Below are 23,051 nucleotides of genomic sequence, written 5' to 3'. Positions count from 1 at the left end.
TTTTAGAGGTTTCATGATGCTTGTATCAAAACCAAAGTAAATCATTTTAAGATTGTTCTATACATCAGTTGGTGTCTCTATTAGCTTCAATATGAGGCCATAAAACTAGCATTTAAAGTGCATCCTTGTAGCTGTGTGGGCTAAAATAGTCCAAATGTTTGCCTTGGGATAAGTTAAAGTGTGTTTTCTTACCAGGCGTAATGCAAGCCATTACTGCTGGGATATGAGGTAACAACAGGGCTTGGCCTATGTTAAAAGTATGTAGTGTTTATTAGGTCTTAAGCCTGTGTTAAAATATGCTTAAAATGATTAAGACAAAACAGCGATTGTGTTGAATTGTGTCTGGGAAATAAAGATATATATGGTTTTAAAAAAAGGTAGTGGTGATATTTAATTCCGTACAGACATTTTCAATCGGCTTAACTTACCTTGTTCTGTGGCTCAATTTACCACATAACCAGGGTAAGTTTTGCCAAGAGACCACTTTTTGTGGACAAGCTATGTTTTCAAAACTGTAATTTTTACATGAATTCTGATTATTTCCAGGGATACACAACATCCTGAAATATATGTAGATATCTTTGTTAGAAAGAATAATATATTTCCCTTGATGTAGTGATGCTGAAAGCAAAAAATGGCTCAACTTACCCCACTCTCCCTACAGTATTGCCTAATACACAAACATCAATGGACTGTCCCAAACATCTAACAGATCTACTGATCTGCAGTTTTTTAGGGCAAAACAAAGATAGTGGTGGTAGGCATGTTAGCAATGATTTACAGGAAAATTGGTCACTGGGTAATCTCTCGAATACAATCCAGTTCACCATAACCACTACTGCTGTTCATTATCTGAGATATGACACATAAGGAAACTCAGTAAAACAAGCTATTCAGTCTTCTGAGGAGCCAGCTAGGGAAGGGGTTTAGGGATTGAAATTACACAATAACCGCAGTTTTACTTTCTCTTAACCAAATAAAATGTATTCATGATAAAAAGTTCCATCAAATCAGATTCATCAATGCCAGTCAAACAAATCAAACTAATAAAAAAAGAGAGCCTTTTTGATTTTAACATAAGACATTGAAAGACGAGTGGACAATCCATAAACTCTTGTATCTTCACTTGCAGTATCGGTCTGCTTTCATCTTGGCTCTCCTGTGGACAAACAAAAAAAGTCACAAGTGGTTATTTTTAGTCCTTACATCACCACTATCCACCAGACAATGTAATTAGCTATCATTTGACAAATCAGCTTGTTGAATCACATGTTGAATTGAAACAGGTTTGCGCAAATAGGTTAAGAGTATGTTGGCAGTTTGACCAGTTATGTGACCGACTCCTGCTATTAAAATGGCCATCAGTAGGAGTCATGTCAACAGTAATTTGGACCAGTTCCAGAGCGATTTCTTGGCAAGGAAGTTTGTGTTGATCATTAAAACCAATTTGTGTGCGGTTGTTTCCTTTGGGGCAGCTACCTCCACTGAAATCAAATTTTCACTTAGTCATGCATTGATGTCAATGGGAGACTGAATGAAAATTAGACTTAAGTGGAAGTTTAGGATTTGCCTCATTGTGAAGATGTTTTTCCCACCTGTCTAACAGCTCTTCGTGGAACTTCCCGTCTTTCCGGGCCATCTTCAGTGTGATGCTGTCCTCCTCGTTCACCCTCAGCCGCCTGTCCTGGAAACTCTGGAACTTCTTTCTGTAATATCAGAAATCCGTGTTCAGTGAGACATTTCAAATGACAAGACATGGACGGACCAGTCACACGCCACTATCAAACACAAAGAATAACATCACTGAACAAAAATCTAATCACAGGTGTAGTGAAATGCTTATGTTCCTAGCTCCGACAGTGCAGTAATACCTAACAATACAAAACAAAAAAAACATGCAAATCCCCAAAATAAAATAATTAAGAAATATTAGAAAGAGCAATGTCAGAGTCCGGAATATAAATAACGATGCACTCTGGGGCATAAACCTGACTACTATTATCAATGACAAATGTGTATAGAGCAACATAAACTCGCAAGTACCGTGCCATTTCCATTGAAGTAAACAGTCCTGATAGTAGATACATACAGAGTGCAATAGGCCCTCTAGCAGTGGTTACAGTCTGTCAGTGGTTTATGATTCACGGGCAGCGCTCTGTTCACGCAACACGCTCTGGGATGCTAAGCACTACATCACGATGACGTGCTCAAGGGCAGCCATTATCAGCACGTCAACATGATGAGTCCATTTCCCCTGTGTTTTTTCCTCCTCTAAAATAAAAAACGATGGAGAGAGGGGGAAGATAAAAAAATGGAACACGAAGTTGAGGTGGGAAGAGGAGAAACGGAACACAATGACAGCCTTGTTCACGCTTAGCCCTCAGAACTTAATGGGCCGCCGCGGGCCGTAAAAGCGGCAGCGGTGGTTCCGTTCTCGTTCCCATTTCCATCCCCGCAGCGTTGGCCCATCAATCGGCCTTTTAAGGGAGCGGGATTGATGAGGTGGCGCCTCTACGCTCCCCCCCACCAGCAACCTCCTCCTCCTTGTGCATCCGGGCCTGTGAATTAGTTGTCAAAATCTCGCAGAAGCAGAGTGGAAGGTTGTCGGATGAAAATGGGGGGGAAATCACTGTCTGTCTACGGAATGTCACAGTGTTCAACCCCTCCACCTTCCTGGTTGTCTTTTCTACATAAAATGCCCACCCCCCCCCCCACACTACTGTGAGAATTTAAAGGAAAAATCCACCCCAAAACTATTAGTCCATTGTTGATATTGTCCCAATATGTTTTGCATGTCAACAATCAAGTTAAAGATATAGAACTTTCAAAATACAGATATGCAGCCAGTATGAACAATTTCGGTATAATTGCAGTACTGCACAGTAATTTAGGATAACAGTCCACTGTTGATCCTTGTTGGGCATATCTGACAAAAAGGTCTGTCTTAAAGTTATTCATAAACGCATAAAACATTGTCGTGATATAGGGCAGGCCATGGCATTTCCGATACCTTTACCATTACTTATGTTCATTTGGACAAGATCAGCCGTACAACAGGGGTTTACAACCTCTAGACTAGAGAGCATGGAATCACAGCCTTGTATGATTGCCGCTGCAAATGTTGCTGCCACTGTGAGTGTGACTTAGGTAGACAGACAGTACATACACGTAGTTGAGCTCGCAGTTCTTCACGTTGCCCCTGTCCTCGTCGGCAATGTCGTCGTTTCGCTTGACCTCCCTCTCCGCGCATGACCGGATCTGTTCATCATCATCATCATCATCATCATCGAGAGAGAGGCAGAAGGAGAGAGGGGAAAACACAAAACAGTTGCGTGTTGAATAGCAATATCTTGACCCCCCCCTAATGTTCAGAGACATTTTGTTTTTTCATTCCGTCACCAACTTCACACTGCCCCATTGGGATGTCATTTCTATAGTATAGATGGGGGGGTTATGGGGCGACCTTGTGAAATATATACATCACCTTCACCATCTCGTCGTCCCCCGCCAACTTGCTCTTGGCCTCAATGTCCCCACTTTCACTGTAAGAAATGAAACAGCTATTTGCTGCCATGAGAGCCATTTTTCCCTGGAACGGGGGAAAGAGAAAGAAATTAGAAAAAAAAAATGGAAGACAAACAGAAATGAAATTAAGAGATTATTTGACAGATGAGTTTCACCTCACGAGGTAAAAGCTCAATTATATGCAGAGAACGTCAAGCTTTCACTCCGATATGCATCAACAAAGCAACAAGCTGTGAGGAAAACGAGGCTTATCTATATTTAGGGTTACTATGCAACAAGTTCTATATGAAATGGCATTATATCACAGTCTATGACAATTTTTTTGATTAACAGTTGCTTCACTCACGTCCTGGAAAACAGGCTCCCACTGTTCGCGGGAGCCAATGGCGTCGGAACGCCCCACCACGACCCCCTCCGAGGTGATCCCTAGATACTTCCCATAGCCAGACTTCAGGGCTACCCTAGGGAGAAAAACACAGGAGAACAAAATTCATTCCTGGATACTGGCAGGTTGATATGAGTGTCTAAAAACTTTTCCAAAGACTATTCAAAGATAAAGACCATTTGAACAACAGAAGTGATGCTCCTTTATAATGTTCTCATTTAAATCCAATTTTGTATTTAGAAAATTGTAAACCTGCAGAGACTGTAATTGTTCTTCCAAAGTCTATTATAACTCACCAGGGGACACTTTCTATTCAGATTTGGAGAGAAGAAGTCAACATAAAATGTGCGTAGGTGATATTTACTCCTTTCATACGCACCTAGAGTCTGACAGCTTGATGGCAGTGAACTGCTCCGGGGGGTCTGGCCCTTCATCATCTGGAAAATATCAAAGAAAACATTTCCCTTTTAAGAATCACGAAACCCTGATTGATATTCTAATCAGAGCAGTTTCACTTTTTTATTTTCCTTATTTTTATCCGAGAGGAGCTTTGGTTTTGGTTTAATGAGGATTAAAACAAGATGACTCTATTATCACTTCAAACATTTGGGAGTTTGGCTCTGCCGACTTAACATTCAGAGTGTCGAAACGTTGGGCCCGATTAGCATTTCTCACATTCTCTCGCCAGGTTTGTGATCGAGGAAGAAAAATACGTCTGTTTCAGTGGTGCCCAATACAATGCATTTGATCTCAGATGTATTAACGTACAATAACGATGTGTCATTCTGAAAAACAGTCCATTTGCATCATTTCCTCTACCCTTGAGACGTACTGACGTAGAGCCTTCATGTTTTACTAATGCTTCATGGTCCTTAACAACACACAACCCCGGGCTACACGATGTTGCTGCTGTGTGCTATCGATCGCCTACACCCACCCTGCTCTCTGAAACCCAGACCTCAAATCTTGCGTAATTGCATCAGATGCTCGATTAGGTTCTGGGGGGGAGATGTATGAGAACAGATACTATAAGACTAGAGAAATCTCCACCCCCTTAAAAAACAGAAACTCTCAGCTAAAGGCTCCACCCCTTCAGAAAATGTTCCACTTGAAATCATTGCCCCAATTTAAGCACCACCCTAAACGCGGTGACACCCTGTGGAGATCGGCCACGGGAGTGTTTCGGTTACTCTCAACTTATCGTTTGATTGGTCAATGGTGGTTGGTTTTGGGTTGAAAGGTTACACCTTCAGATGTTATAAATGGAATGAAATGCCTTTGTTCTCTCTCTTATCCTGTATCCAGTCCATGGAGGAAGGTTGCATGATCAATTCTCCTTTCCTAGACTTCTAGGTCTCTGGCTTAGTAAGCCTTTCTTTGTTCACGCGTTGTCCTGCAAGTTAAACTTAGGATCTATATGCTTGGAAAATATTGCCTAATGCTTGCTTGTATATATTCATTATCTTTATGGAGTCAGATAAACATTTTAATAGGCTAATTGCTTAGTCGCATGTGATGTATACTGTATATTCACATAATACATATCATCTATATATATATATATATATATATTCAGATCTAGGATGTGTTGTTTAAGTGTTCCCTTTATTTTTTTGAGCAGTGTATATATATATATATATATATATATATATATATATATATATATATATATATATATATATATATATATATATATATATATATATATATATATATATATATATATATATATATACATACACTGCTCAAAAAAATAAAGGGAACACTTAAACAACACAATGTAACTCCAAGTCAATCACACTTCTGTGAAATCAAACTGTCCACTTAGGAAGCAACACTGATTGACAATACATTTCACATGCTGTTGTGCAAATGGAATAGACAACAGGTGGAAATTATAGGCAATAAGCAAGACACCCCCAATAAAGGAGTGGTTCTGCAGGTGGTGACCATAGACCACTTCTCAGTTCCTATGCTTCCTGGCTGATGTTTGGTCACTTTTAAATGCTGGCGGTGCTTTCACTCTAGTGGTAGCATGAGACGGAGTCTACAACCCACACAAGTGGCTCAGGTAGTGCAGCTCATCCAGGATGGCACATCAATGCGAGCTGTGAAAAGAAGGTTTGCTGTGTCTGTCAGCGTAGTGTCCAGAGTATGGAGGCGCTACCAGGAGACAGGCCAGTACATCAGGAGATGTGGAGGAGGCCGTAGGAGGGCAACAACCCAGCAGCAGGACCGCTACCTCCGCCTTTGTGCAAGGAGGAGCAGGAGGAGCACTGCCAGAGCCCTGCAAAATGACCTCCAGCAGGCCACAAATGTGCATGTGTCTGCTCAAACGGTCAGAAACAGACTCCATGAGGGTGGTATGAGGGCCCGACGTCCACAGGTGGGGGTTGTGCTTTCAGCCCAACACCGTGCAGGACGTTTGGCATTTGCCAGAGAACACCAAGATTGGCAAATTCGCCACTGGCGCCCTGTGCTCTTCACAGATGAAAGCAGGTTCACACTGAGCACGTGACAGACGTGACAGAGTCTGGAGACGCCGTGGAGAACGTTCTGCTGCCTGCAACATCCTCCAACATGACCGGTTTGGCGGTGGGTCAGTCATGGTGTGGGGTGGCCTTTCTTTGGGGGGCCGCACAGCCCTCCATGTGCCCGCCAGAGGTAGCCTGACTGCCATTAGGTACCGAGATGAGATCCTCAGACCCCTTGTGAGACCATATGCTGGTGCGGTTGGCCCTGGGTTCCTCCTAATGCAAGACAATGCTAGACCTCATGTGGCTGGAGTGTGTCAGCAGTTCCTGCAAGAGGAAGGCATTGATGCTATGGACTGGCCCGCCCGTTCCCCAGACCTGAATCCAATTGAGCACATCTTGGACATCATGTCTCGCTCCATCCACCAACGCCACGTTGCACCACAGACTGTCCAGGAGTTGGCGGATGCTTTAGTCCAGGTCTGGGAGGAGATCCCTCAGGAGACCATCCGCCACCTCATCAGGAGCATGCCCAGGCGTTGTAGGGAGGTCATACAGGCCTCATTTTGACTTGTTTTAAGGACATTACATCAAAGTTGGATCAGCCTGTAGTGTGGTTTTCCACTTTAATTTTGAGTGTGACTCCAAATCCAGACCTCCATGGCTTGATAAATTGGATTTCCATTGATTATTTTTGTGTGATTTTGTTGTCAGCACATTCAACTATGTAAAGAAAAAAGTATTTAATAAGATTATTTATTTCATTCAGATCTAGGATGTGTTGTTTAAGTGTTCCCTTTATTTTTTTGAGCAGTGTATATATATATATATATATATATATATATATATATATATATATATCTATATATCTATATATATATATATATATAACTGCCCATTATAGCTTCATGCCCTAGTGTCCTTTCCTTTCTCCTCAGTGATGGATAAAAGTTGTGGATGGATTTCTACTTCTGCTTTGTCCTGCCAGATCAGGGGCCATTGATGAAAGGAAGCTAGTTAATCATACCGAGAAACACACTCCGTAAGGATGTGACCATCACAGGTTCTCACATCTTTAGGGAAAGTTAAGAGGGGGTTGTCAATTTCAAGGACAGACTGATGCAAATGATAATTGGGAAACCACACCTCTGTGTGCAATCATTGGGCATTGGGATAGCGAATAAAATCCCCTGGCTCACATACCACCATGTTTCTCAGACCACAATAGTCAGACTGGTTATAGTCTAAGCATATTCCATCCCCTAAAGCAGGCCTATATCTCCCTGTGACCCTTGACCTTACACAGAGGGCATTCACAACGTCTCCTGCATCCAGTGACTAAGCATCTTGAGGGCTTTGCTCAGCTTGAGACGGCTAAACTATTCTAGACGGGTTTCCTTCTTACTGAAAATCCCATAAAAGTGCAGAAACATCATCTCTCTCTCTCTCTGTCCCCGTAACTCTATTTCTCTTTCATCTCATTTAAATGAGCCTGCCTCCCAAGTTAGAGCCTCACCAAGGGAATAGGAATAGTTCACGTTTTATTCTCCTGGCCGTTTTCCCTCTTTCTCCCTCTTCAATGAAAAACCGTGAGTTGAATCCCAGGTCTGCGTTTCTGTCTTTGGAGGGTGGATGGATTTTATTGAACATTTCTCAAAACATGTCTCGCTTTAGGGCAGAGAATTTTTGCCTGGAAACTCCCATTTAGTCTAGCTTGGCTAGTTAGGTTAGGTGTTCCACCCCCAAGTCAAGGCCTTTTCCCTGAGGCTCAGGGGCTGGTGTAATGGAGCTCTGGCTTGCTAGTCAGTGGGGCTAACAGTGGGGAGACGAAGCATATCGTCTGTGAGCCTGGATTCAAAGATGTGATTCCAGCACACGTTGGCAATGTCCCTATAACTTGTCATGCACACCAACTTGGAACGGTAAACATACAATCAAAATGAAATGGTTGGTGCCAATCTTTCCCGTTCATTTTAGATTGTGGACTACAGTTTTCACCTTAAACTACCCAGTGGGTCCGGATACTCGCGCTCAGATGCTATCTATTGTGGACCCTAGACACAATACCACTTGGTGGTATGAAAACGTGACCAATTTAAATGTTGTGCTGCAAAACTATGCATTTAAGAGGCAAGGAATCGCAATAACATTAGGTCAATGATACTCATTTGGATCTTGATATCCATAAACCATGAGACAAGAGAGCTCTTTGCCTGTTACCTTGTTGCATTCTAACCTATCACAGAGCTGTGCAAGACATTTCCTCCAAATATTTCATTGTCTTCCTGCCTCTGCAAGTGGATGGGCACCATAAATTGTAGCTAGCACCGGATTCATATTGATGATATCCAATAACGTGCTTGAGAGGACAAAGAAATAGATTAATGCCTGGTGTGTGTGTGTGTGTGTGGAGGAGCAATTCCAGCTTCCTCGCTAAACCATTATCCGGCAAGCTGTGCAGAAATGAATGTCCTAATAGCTTCTGGAACAACATAGTAGTTCAGTTCTCCCTTTCATTTTCCGTGTCCACTCTCTCAGAGTGTGATTTCAAATTGATTTAGAATGAAACGCCACTAAATCCTATACCGTTTAGGACAAAATTGGTTTAGATTTCAAAACGCTTGGTACCGCACGCAGGCAGCCATCGAATGCGGCGGTCATCGAAAAAGCAAGAAAATAAAAGTTGGAAGAAACAATTAGCGAACCCCCCCCCAATCTCCACAAATGAATGACACAAAAAATTCCCTGCCACTTTGCCAGGCTAATGGAACGTGACGTCTATTACGGCTCTTTGGTTTCCTCGCTTCGTATTGGAATAGAATGGAACATGAAAATCATGGGGGAGATTTTCTTCCATTCTCTTCTGGGATTCATTAATTCCAGACGGTTACCAGCTCCATTTGCTCTGTCTATAATGCCGGATTACAGAATCCAACACAGACACAAAAAAGTGTATTTACATTTTTTGGTGATATCAAATTGGTAGTTACAGTCTTGTCCCATCACTGCAACTCCCATACGGACTCGGGAGAGAAGGCCATGCATCCTCTGAAACACGACCCCGGCAAGCCGCACTGCTCACTTAACACGGAAGTCAGCCGCACCAATGTGTAGGAGGAAACACTGTACAGCTGGCAACCAAAGTCAGCATGCATGTGCCCGGCCGCCACAAGTCGCTAGAGCACGATGGGACAAGGACATCCCAGGCGGCCAAACCCCCCTTAACCCGGACGACGCTGGGCCAATTGTGCGCTGCCTCATGAGTCTCCCGGTCGTGGTCGGCTGCGACACAGCCCGGGATCAAACCCGGATCTGTAGACCGCTGCGCCACTCGGGAGGCCCCGATGCAGACAATTCAAGTAAATGCAAGTGACATGCTGGGCTGGCTTGCATTTCAAAAACGACTTTATAAGAGGGAACAATCAACAGGATAACTTTAGATTTCTCTCTCTCTCCTTCATTTCAATCTTGTTAGTTTGAATTGCAAAGTGAAATCATTTAAGAATTTACAGCCATTTTAGAGTTACTCATTCTGACAACTTGAGTGAAGTTGCCATCTAAACGGTTGCACAAGACACCACACCGCCTTGACTTAAGCAGATTAAGTTCACAAACAACGTGTGCTCAATCTACCAGTTGCGCGACCATACCTTACAATACCCATCACTTATGATAATCATAATGTATGATGATTATAAGTAAATCAAGTTCCAATTGAAACTACGACCCCATGAGTTTCTTCTGAGACGCGAAGATGCCTTTAGTTTAGTGGGCCAACCTGTTTTGAGTTGTGCAGACCACCCAAGTTGGTAACATTGGTGCAAGTCACTTGAATCACAGTTGATTTCAGCAGCTGAGCTGCTAGGGATGCTACAGAGATGAGGGGATTCAAGAAGTGTTTTGGCGATAGCTTGCCAAACTACCCTCTCAAAGCTCCTGCAACATCTGGCTGACATTTAACTGTGTCTGTGGTTACTAGCCTGGCTCCACATCTACACCAGCGGAAGAAGGCAGATGGTGATGATGAATGGCACATTCAGCCCCTGGTCAGAGGCCACTTCTGGTGTGCCACAAGAGGGCGTCGTCTCACCATATCCGTTTATCCTTCACATGTCCAACCGAAAAGTTCAGTGACACTGGGTATGCTGATGATGTAGGGCTGTCCCGAGCCATATACAACTAACCAGCATCCAGGAGGACACTTCCATGGGCTTGGAGGCAAAAGCAGCTGGATGATGGGGCCACATCCAACAACATGCTCCTGAATGGGAAAAAGTCTGGAAATTCAGATATGTTATTCTAGAGACCATCCACAACCCGCACCACTAATCCTAGAAGGACAGGAAGTACCAGTGGTAACAACAACTAAGTATCTTGGTTTTCATCAAGACTCTAACCTCAGTGGTGACACACATGTGGAGCAGTCAGTGAGGAAGGCCTCAAAATGCCTGCACTTTGTGGATGGTCATGCCAGAAATGGCCTACCCACTGAAGATCTGGTCACAGTCTATACTATACTGGTTAGACCTTGTCTGGAATACGGTGAAGTGATGTTAGTTGGATGCAGTAAAAAGCAGCAGGCCCAACTAGACAGGGTGCAGAGGGCCTTGAGGACCATCTCCAGAGTTGGAGCAGTCCAACCACAGCTCCCCTCACTGCAGAGCAGGCTGCAGTGCACCTGGCAAGGTACATGCACACTCTCGAACAACCACTGCATGACCCGCTCCCTCTAATAAGGGAGGTGACTGCACCACCAGGCTGCTGAGAAACAGACTGTCCTGTGTTACTGCCCGTATTATAAAACAACAAAACACCACTCTACCCACTGCTGTCAGACCATACAATAAATTTAGCTCTTACAGACCTAATCCTAACAATTCAGTTTTACCATCATGAAATAAATGGCATATTATATATATATATATATATATATATATATATACAAAATTATGTGGACATCCATTCAAATTAGTGGATCAAACTAAAGGCTACTCAGTACTACGGTTGCAAAGGGTAGGAAACTTTCCGGTAAATTTCCAGAAGTTAAGCCCGGGAATTTTGGGAATTTTGCTTGAATTCATCAAAAAAGTTAGCTTATAACAGTGAATGTTTTTTGTGGGATACACATAAGGCAATTCTAGGTCTTGTGGCATATTTTGGTTAAACTATCCCCAATTCAACGGAATTTCAACCCTCTGCATGAACAGTGCATTCTTCCATCACATGTGCAGCTGATTCTCAAGATCTTGCACACTAATGAGATGCTATTGAGCCCACACTACTACACTGTCTGAGCCAAGGACTACATGCTTTCGTGTAAGTTTGGATTACAATACTGGTTGGGGTGAATATATTTTATATGACATACATGATTTTTTGTAACTAGTAAATAGTAGCCTACAGCAAAGTGTGTTTAAATCATTTCTAACTTGTTAACAATTTCTGCTAGTTAGTTTTTGCTACCATGTGGGTTTTAGCTTGCTTGAGCCTGCTAACTAAGGAGTGTTAATACACCTGTTTCCATACATGTTTCATTTAAAAAAATGTATCTTACAAAGGAGTTGTTTAATCTAACTGCTTAACTATTTATCTGTACATGGAATTGTATTTTAATTTTTACAATTTCTTTCTAATCTTTACAGGAAAATGTCACTGGCACTATCTGATGTGTGGAGACATTTCACTGCAGCTAATGTAGAAGGAAAAGCTGTGTACATTTGAAAATACTGTGCCACATCATATGTGAAGAATGCAACAAAGATGCAGAACCATCTGGCCAAGTGCATAAAGTTCCCTCAGCGCTCACAACAAGCAACTTCTAACAAAAGTCCCTCTACTTCTATTCGAGGTGAAAATGATGCATCAGACACCTTATCGATATTAACAGCTCATGGTCCTCCTGGAATTAGAAGTTTTTTTGACTCCATAGAGAAACGTAGTCAAAGAAATGCTGAGGAATGTCTTTCTCAAGCTGTGTATGCAACTGGTTCACCTCTGATGCTCACAGGCAATGTGTATTGAAGAGATTTTTGAATGTTCTTCGCCCAGCATACACCCCTCCAACCAGACATGCTTTATCTACTAATTTGCTGGATACAGAGTTCAAAAGAGTTCAAGTGAAGGTCAAGCAATCATAGATAAAGCAGACTGTATTGCAATCATCTCTGATGGTGGTGGTCGAATGTTTGTGGGCAAGGAATAATTAACTATATCATCTCCACCCCTCAACCAGTATTCTACAAGAGCACAGACACAAGGGACAACAGATAAACCGGTCTCTACATTGCAGAAGGCAGTCATCAATGACTTTGGACAACAGAAGGTATTTGCACTGGTGACAGACAATGCTGCGAACATGAAAGCTGCTTGGTCTAAAGTGGAGGAGTCCTACCCTCACATCACACCCATTGGCTGTGCTGCTCATGCATTGAATCTGCTCCTCAAGGACATTATGACACTGAAAACAATGAACACACTCTACAAGAGAGTCAAGGAAATGGTTAGGTATGTGAAGGGTCATCAAGTTATAGCAGCAATCTACCTCACCAAGCAAAGTGAGAAGAATAAGAGCACCACATTGAAGCTGCCCAGCAACACCCGTTGGGGTGGGGTTGTCATCATGTTTGGCAGTATCTTGGAGCGGAAGGAGTCTCTCCAAGAAATTGCCATATCACAGTCTGCCGATATGGACAGCCCCATCAAGAGGATCCCCCCTGGATGATGTATTTTGGGAGAGAGTGGTAAGCAGCCTGAAACCTATAGCAGTAGCCATTGCACAGATTTAGAGAGACAATGCCATCCTGTCTGATGTTCAGACTCTGCTTGCAGATGTAAGAGAAGAAATCCATACTGCCATGCCCACTTCACTGTTGCTCCAAGCAGAGGAAACTGCATTTCTGAAATACATCAAAAAGTATGAACACTTCTGCCTAAAGCCCATACAGTGGGGGAAAAAAGTATTTGATCCCCTGCTGATTTTGTACGTTTGCCCACTGATAAAGAAAGGATCAGTCTATCATTTTAATGGTAGGTTTATTTGAACAGTGAGAGACAGAATAACAACAAAAATATCCAGAAAACGCATGTCAAAATTGTATAAATTGATTTGCATTTTAATGAGGGAAATAAGTATTTGACCCCCTCTCAATCAGAAAGATTTCTGGCTCCCAGGTGTCTTTTATACAGGTAACGAGCTGAGATTAGGAGCACACTCTTAAAGGGAGTGCTCCTAACCGCAGCTTGTTACCTGTTAAAAAGACACCTGTCCACAGAAGCAATCAATCAATCAGATTCCAAACTCTCCACCATGGCCAAGACCAAAGAGCTCTCCAAGGATGTCAGGGTAAAGATTGTAGACCTACACAAGGCTGGAATGGGCTACAAGACCATCGCCAAGCAGCTTGGTGAGAAGGTGACAAGATTTGGTGCGATTATTCGCAAATGGTAGAAACACAAAAGAACTGTCAATATCCCTCGGCCTGGGGCTCCATGCAAGATCTCACCTCCTGGGGTTGCAATGATCATGAGAACGGTGAGGAATCAGCCCAGAACTACACGGGAGGATCTTGTCAATGATCTCAAGGCAGCTGGGACCATAGTCACCAAGAAAACAATTGGTAACACACTACGCCGTGAAGGACTGAAATCCTGCAGCGCCCGCAAGGTCCCTCTGTTCAAGAATACATATACATGCCCGTCTGAAGTTTGCCAATGAACATCTGAATGATTCAGAGGACAACTGGTGAAAGTGTTGTGGTCAGATGAGACCAAAATGGAGCTCTTTGGCATCAACTCAACTCGCCGTGTTTGGAGGAGGAGGAATGCTGCCTATGACCCCAAGAACACCATCTCCACCGTCAAACATGGAGGTGGAAACATTATGCTTTGGGGGTGTTTTTCTGCTAAGGGGCCAGGACAACTTCACCACATCAAAGGGATGATGGACAGGGCCATGTACCGTCAAATCTTGGGTGAGAACATCCTTCCCTCAGCCAGGGCATTGAAAATGGGTCGTGGATGGGTATTCCAGCATGACAATGACCCAAAACACACGGCCAAGGCAACAAAGGAGTGGCTCAAGAAGAAGCACATTAAGGTCCTGGAGTGGCCTAGACAGTCTCCAGACCTTAATACCATAGAAAATCTGTGGAGGGAGCTGAAGGTTTGAGTTGCCAAACGTCAGCCTCGAAACCTTAATGACTTGGAGAAGATCTGCAAAGAGGAGTGGGACAAAATCCCTCCTGAGATGTGTGCAAACCTGGTGGCCAACTACAAGAAACGTCTGACCTCTGTGATTGCCAACAAGGGTTTTGCCACCAAGTACTAAGTCATGTTTTGCAGAGGGGTCAAATACTTATTTCCCTCATTAAAATGCAACTAATATTATAACATTTTTGACATGTGTTTTTCTGGATTTTTTGTTGTTATTCTGTCTCTCACTGTTCAAATAAACCTACCATTAAAATTATAGACTGATCATTTCTTTGTAAGTAGGCAAACGTACAAAATCAGCAGGGGATCAAATACTTTTTTCCCCCCACTGTACATGCCGCAGCGTACATGTTGGACCCCAAGTATGCTGGCAAGAGCATCCTGTCTGGTGCAGAGATGAACAAGCCATATGGTGTCATCACTACCATGTCTCGCCACCTTGGGCTGAATGAGGGCAAGGTTTTGGCAGTCTGGCAAAGTATACTTCCAAGCAAGGGCTTTGGGATGGAGATGCAATATGGCAGTCGTGCCAACATATCTCATTAGCCACCTGGTGGAAGGGACTTTATGGATCTGAGGCTCTTACCCGTTGCCTTCATCATCCTCCAAATCAGAGCACAACTGGTCCTTGTTTGGGAACTCACACACCAAAGCACACAACAGGCTGACCAATACAAAGGTTGAAAAATCGGTGGCCACCCAGGCAAATTTGAGGCTTTTTGAGCCTGACAACGAGCCATCCTCAACAAGGTTGGAAAATGACAGTGAAGATGAGGCCTCAGTCTGATGTTCAAGAGGTGGACATTAAGGAGGTCCAGGGAGAAGACATGGAAGCCTGAGAGGAAGACAACCAAAGCTTTAGTTTCTAGACTATCATTTTACAGATGTATGTTGAAAACGTTTTTGGGAGATGCGATGGATCTTTGGGGATCATTCAATATTCCCTTTCTTCTGTTGTTCAATAAAACCATTCCATGTAAAGAGTCAAATCCTTTAATTCAAGTTCAATTCGTAACTAAGTAGTTTTTAAAATTATTTATATTGGAATGATTTAAAATTATATGTCTACTTATGATAAGGTAAAAGGTTTATGTTTCTGTCTCCATATGATATGGTAAATATATCCAATGCAAAAAACATCTACATTTAAATGGTATTAATTTGCATATATATTTTAATTAATTCCCATACATTCCTGTTAATTCCCACCTCTGAATATTCCCCAAAATGTGCAACCCTACTCAGTACTCATGTCTTGTGATGAGTAACCCTGCCCCAAATATTTGTGTTAGGGGTAAATCCATTTAAACAAAAAACTTTCAATAACATGTTTGCCCATGGAAACATTTGTCAGAAAGTGACTTTTTGGACCTGAATGCCAAAACATTCAGGAGATAAGGGTCCTCAAAGTTGACACATTTTGCACATCCCACCATACCATGAGACATCCATGTCTTCATCACTGGAAAAGATAAACTGTTGAGTTTGATATAATTTAAAAGCTGTCAAACAGTGCTGTCAAACTATTACAAAAAGTAACTTTCTGAGGGCAAATATGTATGGAAGGTTTACTTCAAATCAAAAAGGGGTGCTGTCAAAAAGTGATTGAATTCAAAAGGACTTACCCTTAGGTCTTGAATTGTGCATAAGCCCCCTATTTGATACCTGTAGTTTGCAATCTCTTCCAGTGTTTGTCTCATAACAGTCTTACACAGTAATCTGTATCTAAACAAATCAAAAGTTCCACTACGTTCAACCTCCCTCCCGGTAACAGGTGGAGCAGGAGAGCGAGAGCTGTAACAGGGACTCAACCCCTAGCTCATGCGGTGCAGAGGTGAAAGCCTAACGGACTGTACCACAAAAGCCTCTGGGTTGAGGCAGTTACAATGCTCCCATACGCCACTTACTTAAGCATAACATTTTGATCATGCCCCACACACAGCACCAACACTTCAAAATGAACCCTATCGACTCAATGATGCAAAAAATGGCTAAATGTCTCTCGAACACTTCCCCCTGTCCAATCAAGTCGCATCATGCATAAATGACAAAACACATGACACCCTATATTATTGTGCACTACGTTTGACCAGAGCTCTACGTGACTTGGATGAGAAGTAGCCTACTACAAAGGAAATAGGTACATTTAGCTAAAGATAGTCTCACTTTTCTTACCTTGATGTGGTGCACCAACTGTGAACAGACCAGTATCCAGGGCATGGATGTAGGAATTAGCCTGCATCTCTATTGCAACCGTTCCTGAAATCTCCCCAAAGCCACTGATACACCACCATCCACCTAGAAAGCAGAAAAAACATGATTGTTTTCTACTTTGTGGAGTATCATAAGAACCCTTTTCAACTAGCTAACTACGTAGCTAGCTGCCAAGAATGACCAGCAAACATACCAACAATATCCGGTTTATCTTGTGCATCGTCCCTTTTTCTTTTCTTATCCTTGTGCTTCTTCTTCTTTCTACAAGACATTTGTGGATCAACATTAGCAAGGTCAAATTAGAAATTGGGGAAAAGGAAAATAGCAAACAGTTAGCTAGCTAACATTAGTCAGCAGCTAACTGTTAATGCCTGGTCAGTCGATGAACGATAGCTAGCTAGATAGCATTATTAGCCAGCTCGATTCGCCATCTTCTACACAAACAAATATTGAATTCGATGTTGAGGAATAAACTCACCCCTTGTTTTGTCCTTTCAAAACAAGTTTTGTTATTTTCACTTTTGAATAGTCAGCCATATCTTCAGATGATGGGAAACTAGCTAGCCACCAAGCTAACAACATAAACAAACGAACGAAAACAACATGCGAGTACGGTGGCTGTCGAGGTGAAAACAAATATCAGTTACCAAACGAGAGACATCCATTCTTTGGAGAATATATTATTAACATTGTATGTTTTCAGAAAATACATTGAATGATGTGTTCTGATTCAGAATAATGTCTTTTTTGTTTTGCAGCATTTTTTTTGGTCAATGTAAAAGTTGATGTGTTACTAATTATGTGTTACTAAGTGTGACAGAGAGTCGTACACGCTCTATATAAGCTCACAGTAATTTGTTGGGTAAAGTAAACCACCAACGTTTCTTCTGGGTTACTATGGTCATTGGTTGCACTAATTGCACTGTTTGTCTACATAACCTGGTTCAAGCATTCATGACATTACCCTGAAGAAAGCACAGTGATGCCAAAACGTTTGTGGTTTAACCAATACATTACTGGGAGATTATATAGAGTGTTTGTGACTCCGTTTATTTTCTAAAGCCTACAGTTTACTCGCTGTTACAGTAGTCAGCACCTCTACTAACATTTTTGGGTGTGCAACAGCTCATGCTTTTCACTAGACTAAGTGTGCCAGAGAATCACACGCACAAACATACACAGACACGCACGTGCACTTAAACTTGCACACACTCACAATATCACCCCAACTCCACACACATCCATCCATGCCGTAGTCAAGGAGCAGCTTAAGTGGCCATGTTTAGAGTCTCTGCACAGTCTCACGTAGAGTGTGTCTCTGTAAACTACCTGAGTCCAGGCCAAGGCTGGCAGTGAGTGTGAGGGAAATTGACTGTCTGTCTCTTGGCTCAGAGGGGTACTGGAGTTTGGCTTTTCTCTCAATAGACTGTGTGTCTGCTGTCTCTGACCAGCAAATTACTGTAAATTACTACCCAGACGTTGGTTCTGTTTTTTTCATTCAGCAAGACTCCTGGGCTGAAAGAGAGCATGAACACAGACCAATGCACGCACACACACACATTCTCTCTCATTCACACACTGGCACTCACACTCTCTCTTTCACACATGCACGCACACACACACATTCTCTCTCATGCACACTCTCACACACTGGCTCTCACACTCTCTCTATCACACATGCACGCACGCACACACATTCTCTCTCATGCACACTCTCACACACTGGCACTCACACTCTCTCTTTCACACATGCATGCACACACACACACAAAGTATCTCTCATGCACACTCACACACACACTCACACACAAATTCATTCCACTTCAACGAACACGCATATGTGTGCTGCTCAACATCACACAATGCGCCAGAAACGTTATACACCGACTCCACCGACTGCTAACAGGTACATGGCGTTGTGTCAAATTCCTGCACCAATTCCTCCCAGAGTCTTCATTGAAACAACCAACATGTGAGCCATAGCAAGTATCGACCTAGGAGAGAGGGGTGCACTCAAATTAATGTTTATACTAATGACACCCCATTAAGGAAGAATAGCCCAATCAGGAAGCCTGTGACAGGAGGTAATAAATCATTGGATGACAGTGTCAGGAAGTAAAATTAATGAGACAGAAGCCTGCCCTTTGTGGTAAAGCAAAGCGCTACCAGGCAGCGGTGTTTCTCAGAGCTGAATAGTCACACAGACAAAGTGGAGGGACTCAGATGATGTGGGATCACTGAAGTCAATTAAATGCTTTCAGTGATGATAAATGGTCATTTTAGAGAGTTGTATAACTTACGATCAATCAATCAAATGTATTTTACATAAAGCCCTTTTTACATCAGCAGTTGTCAAAGTACTTTATAGATACCCAGCCTAAAATCCCAAAGAGCAAGTAATGCAGAGGCAGAAGCACAGTGTCTAGGAAAACTCCCTAGAAGGCAGGAAGCTATAAGAAACCTAGAGAGAAACCAGGCTCCAAGGGTTGGCCAATCTTCTTCTGGCTATACTGGGTAGAGATTTAAGACAAATCACATATTTTGTTTCACAAACTACTCTACTCTATCATATTAGCTAGTATAGCCGTCGTACTCCTAACCAGTTACTAGTGATCTGCAAGGACATGCCAGGGTGCAAGCAATATGGTGGAATTCCCTCACACCCTTCCACTTACCTATAGTTTGGAAGGAAATTAGGAAATTCGATTGGATCACAGCCCAGTAACATTTCTCAAATGGGAAGATTGTAGTGAATGTTCTCTGGATGTCAGACTTAAAAATAATTCAGATATATTGCAGTGATAACAAAATTTGATTATAAACATTGCTGCTTTTGAAAATGTTTGCAATGTGTTTGAGTCGGTGGAGCGAGTAATACCAAATCAATTTGCAAACATGAAAGTTAGTCTTGTTTTCATAAATATTTTTTGACATTTAGAGTAATTTGCGAGTGTGAATCAAATGAGAATCAAGATTTAAGCCTCAATTAGCCGAACGCTCGGACAAAACTAAAGATGTCGCTGGATGGAAAGAGAAATCACTGCAGCTTAGATTCTACTGTTTTTGACAAAGCTATTAAATCGGTTTCAGGCAAACACACAACTGAAGACGCTCTCTGTGGAGGTTTAGATTGGCTGTGTCCCAAATGGTACAGTGTTCCCTTTGTAGTGCACTTCTTTTGACCAGGGCCTATATAGGGCTCTGGTCAAAAGTAGAGCATTACAAAGGGAATAGTGTGCATTTCGCACTCATACTCTGCCTCTTGGTAATTGAGCTCTGTGATGTTCCCTTTTTGTCCTTTGTCTCTTTTTCATGTCCTTAAAATGCATTTGATCTAATAAGTCCTCCTGCTCCATTAGCTGCCATTCATCTGTGAAGGAAATTTCATCGTCCTTTATGTGGCCAAGATCCAAAACAAGGATAACAAAAATTGGTTTAGGAAATAGTATTTCAGAGAGAAGAGAGATGTTAGTGGCATTTGGTTGTGGCATTTTAGTTTGACTGCTAAGCGTGAAGGGATAGTGACAGTAAACTATGACAAACCATTGAAAGTTAATATCAAAGTGCATGCACGGGCATGAGCACCCACAAATATACACACGCACGCACCACAGTAAACTATGAACCCTATGATGATGGCTATGCAAACAGTAAGTAGTTAAACGCCCAGGAAAGCAATCCCATTTGTAAAATTATGAGATTGACCAGAGGTCTTCCTGAATAACAGCTATCCAGTAAGAAGCCTCTGGAGGACTGAGTGTTCTGTCAGATAACGGCAGACAGTTCGAGACGTCTCAATTGATAGGAACTGACATGCAACTCTCTCTCTCTCTCTCTCTCTCTCTCTCTCTCTCTCTCTCTACCTCTCTCTCTACCTCTCTCTCTACCTCTCTCTCTACCTCTCTCTCTACCTCTACCTCTACCTCTACCTCTCTCTCTCCCTCCTTGTTCCACTCCTTCTCTCTCTCCGTTCCTTTCCCCCAAACCATTAGCACTACAGTCCCTCAACTCCTGTTCAGCCCACCTTGCAAACATAAGTGCCATCTACTCTCCCCCGCAACCACCTCCCTCCCTCCTCTCTCTCCACTGTCACTCAAACCCTTCCTGCGAGGACTCGGGTGATTCAGGGTGAAGTGACTGACAGCGACCGAGCAGGTATCCCCGACTCCCTGTTAAGTGACGGCGTGCAGTTACGTTCCCCTATGGGCCCCTCTCACTTTGTCAATGTCACCGTGCCCCGCTAACGGCTGCTCTTCAGGGATTACCAACTCCTGTAGCGCTCTTTAATGTGGGTGACATTGGTGAGACGGAAGAGACGGAGAGAGCTTGAGTAACAGATTCTTAAGATGTGGTCCCAAGGGCCCCACTGAGTTAAAAAATGACACAGTGATGTCATCTCCTGACCGGATGGTGGTGGTGGGGGGGGGGGGGGGGGTCTTTGTCATTTGAGAGGGGCGTAACCTCTGACCTGATTATTGTAGTAGCTGTCGGGGACTTCCCAACCTATGGATACATGGCCCAGTCCAAAAACAACCCTTAGCCTCTAAATCAAAGGCACTTTCTGTAGACCTGAAAAAAGTGTGTGAGTATTCCCATAATATGGTAGTAGCTCCACCTTGCACTCTTTGGTAGTTTGGCCCACTAAGATTTACATGCTAAAATCGCCACTGCTTAACTTGGACAGATTTTGGTCAGAGATAGCCCACTGGGTACAGACGTGTTCAACGTCTATTTTTGATTTACATTTGGTTGAGTTGTCAACTAATGTGAATTCAACATTAAATAAATAAAACAATTCGCCAGGTCACTGGAACATCAGCACTCCTCTTTCTATTCTGGTTAGAGCCAGTTTGCGCTGTTCTGTGAAGGGAGTAGTACACAGCGTTGTATGAGATCTTCAGTTTCTTGGCAATATCTCGTATGGAATAGCCTCAGAACAAGAATAGACTGACGAGTTATTTGTTTCTGGCCATTTTGAGCCTGTAATCGAACCCACAAATGCTGATGCTCCAGATACTCAACTAGTCTAAAGAAGGCCAGTTGTATTGCTTCTTTAATCAGAACAACAGTTTTCAGCTGTACTAACATAATTGCAAAAGGGTTTTCTAATGATCAATTAGCCTTTTAAAATGATAGACTTGGATTAGCTAACCCAACGTTCCATTGGAAGACAGGAGTGACGGTTGCTGATAATGGGCCTCTGTACGCCTATGTAGATATTCCATTAAATATCAGCCGTTTCCAGCTACAATAATCATTTACAACATTAACATTAACAATGTCTACACTGTATTTCTGATCAATTTAATGTGACCCCAAACGTTTGAACGGTAGTGTACATTTAGTTCAAGCTTCACTAAGCTCAAACAAATCTAGCACTTTGTGTGTGGACCCATGATGTCTGTGGGCCCTGCATTTCCAATTCTGTTTCAAGATAGAAGAGAGAGCGCAAATAAAAAGCTAATTAACGTTAAACTGAAGATGTGCTGCGCTGTATACTCTCAAGTTGAAAAACCGATTAACTCAGGAAGAAAAATGGGTTCAGACGATAAAAGAAGTAAGAAGCAGTCTAGGGGCTAGTGTTTTGGAGCGAGTAGAGTACTTCTCTCATGGTGTGCTGGACTGCGGGATTACCTGACTTCATGGGGCTGTACTTCTGGAAATTGACTACAGTCTCTAGTCATTTGTGGGGCTTATGGCAATTTGGCCGCAGGCTATGGAAGATGGGAGTTCAGAAAATGGATAAACAGCCGTGAAATGTCCTTTCAGCACCTTGTTGGAGGTAACAGACAACCCATTTCCGCTTTGTTTCTCTCCCCACCCCCACCCTTCCTTTTTTCCGCCTGTATTTTTCTTAATGCTCACTCGGAGCCTAGGGAGGATGAGAGACTTTGCACTCTTTGGGGACGAGTGTCGCTAGCGACGCCGCAGGGAGGAAAACAGAGGTAACCACTTTATGGGTTCCACGTGAAGAGGTCGGATGTTGGGGATAGGAAACAAAACGAGTAGTAATTCTCATAAGGCCAAGTGAGAGACAAGTCAACGGTGGTCTCACTTCGCTAGACATGCCATTTCACGGTGGCGCACCTGACAAAGCCATTTCAAACAATGAACTTGATGGAGAACTGACATATTGTCAAGCCCTGACCATAGAGAGCCTTTTTTATTCTCTATTTTGGTTAGGTCGGGGTGTGACTAGAGGGGTGTTCCTATCTAGGTGTTTTGTTTCTATGTTGGCCTGG

General features: G+C 42.8%; 1 protein-coding gene across 1 annotated transcript; it reads right to left on the bottom strand.

The window, feature by feature from the left end:
• Nucleotides 1-956: 956 nt before the first annotated feature.
• LOC115191911 (protein FRG1) lies at nucleotides 957-17,459 on the bottom strand. Its single transcript, XM_029749931.1, has 9 exons — nucleotides 17,288-17,459; nucleotides 17,003-17,070; nucleotides 16,771-16,893; nucleotides 4,290-4,347; nucleotides 3,872-3,986; nucleotides 3,485-3,589; nucleotides 3,167-3,258; nucleotides 1,596-1,706; nucleotides 957-1,159 (listed from the first exon to the last, which is right to left on the bottom strand). Exons 1-9 carry the CDS (start codon nucleotides 17,389-17,391, stop codon nucleotides 1,123-1,125), a joined length of 813 nt encoding a protein of 270 aa, XP_029605791.1. The 5' UTR covers nucleotides 17,392-17,459; the 3' UTR covers nucleotides 957-1,122.
• Nucleotides 17,460-23,051: the final 5,592 nt, after the last annotated feature.

Source organism: Salmo trutta, chromosome 4 (assembly GCF_901001165.1).
Source record: "Salmo trutta chromosome 4, fSalTru1.1, whole genome shotgun sequence".
Taxonomy (NCBI): Eukaryota; Metazoa; Chordata; class Actinopteri; order Salmoniformes; family Salmonidae; genus Salmo; species Salmo trutta.
This window is presented reverse-complemented; position numbering and strand designations above follow the sequence as displayed.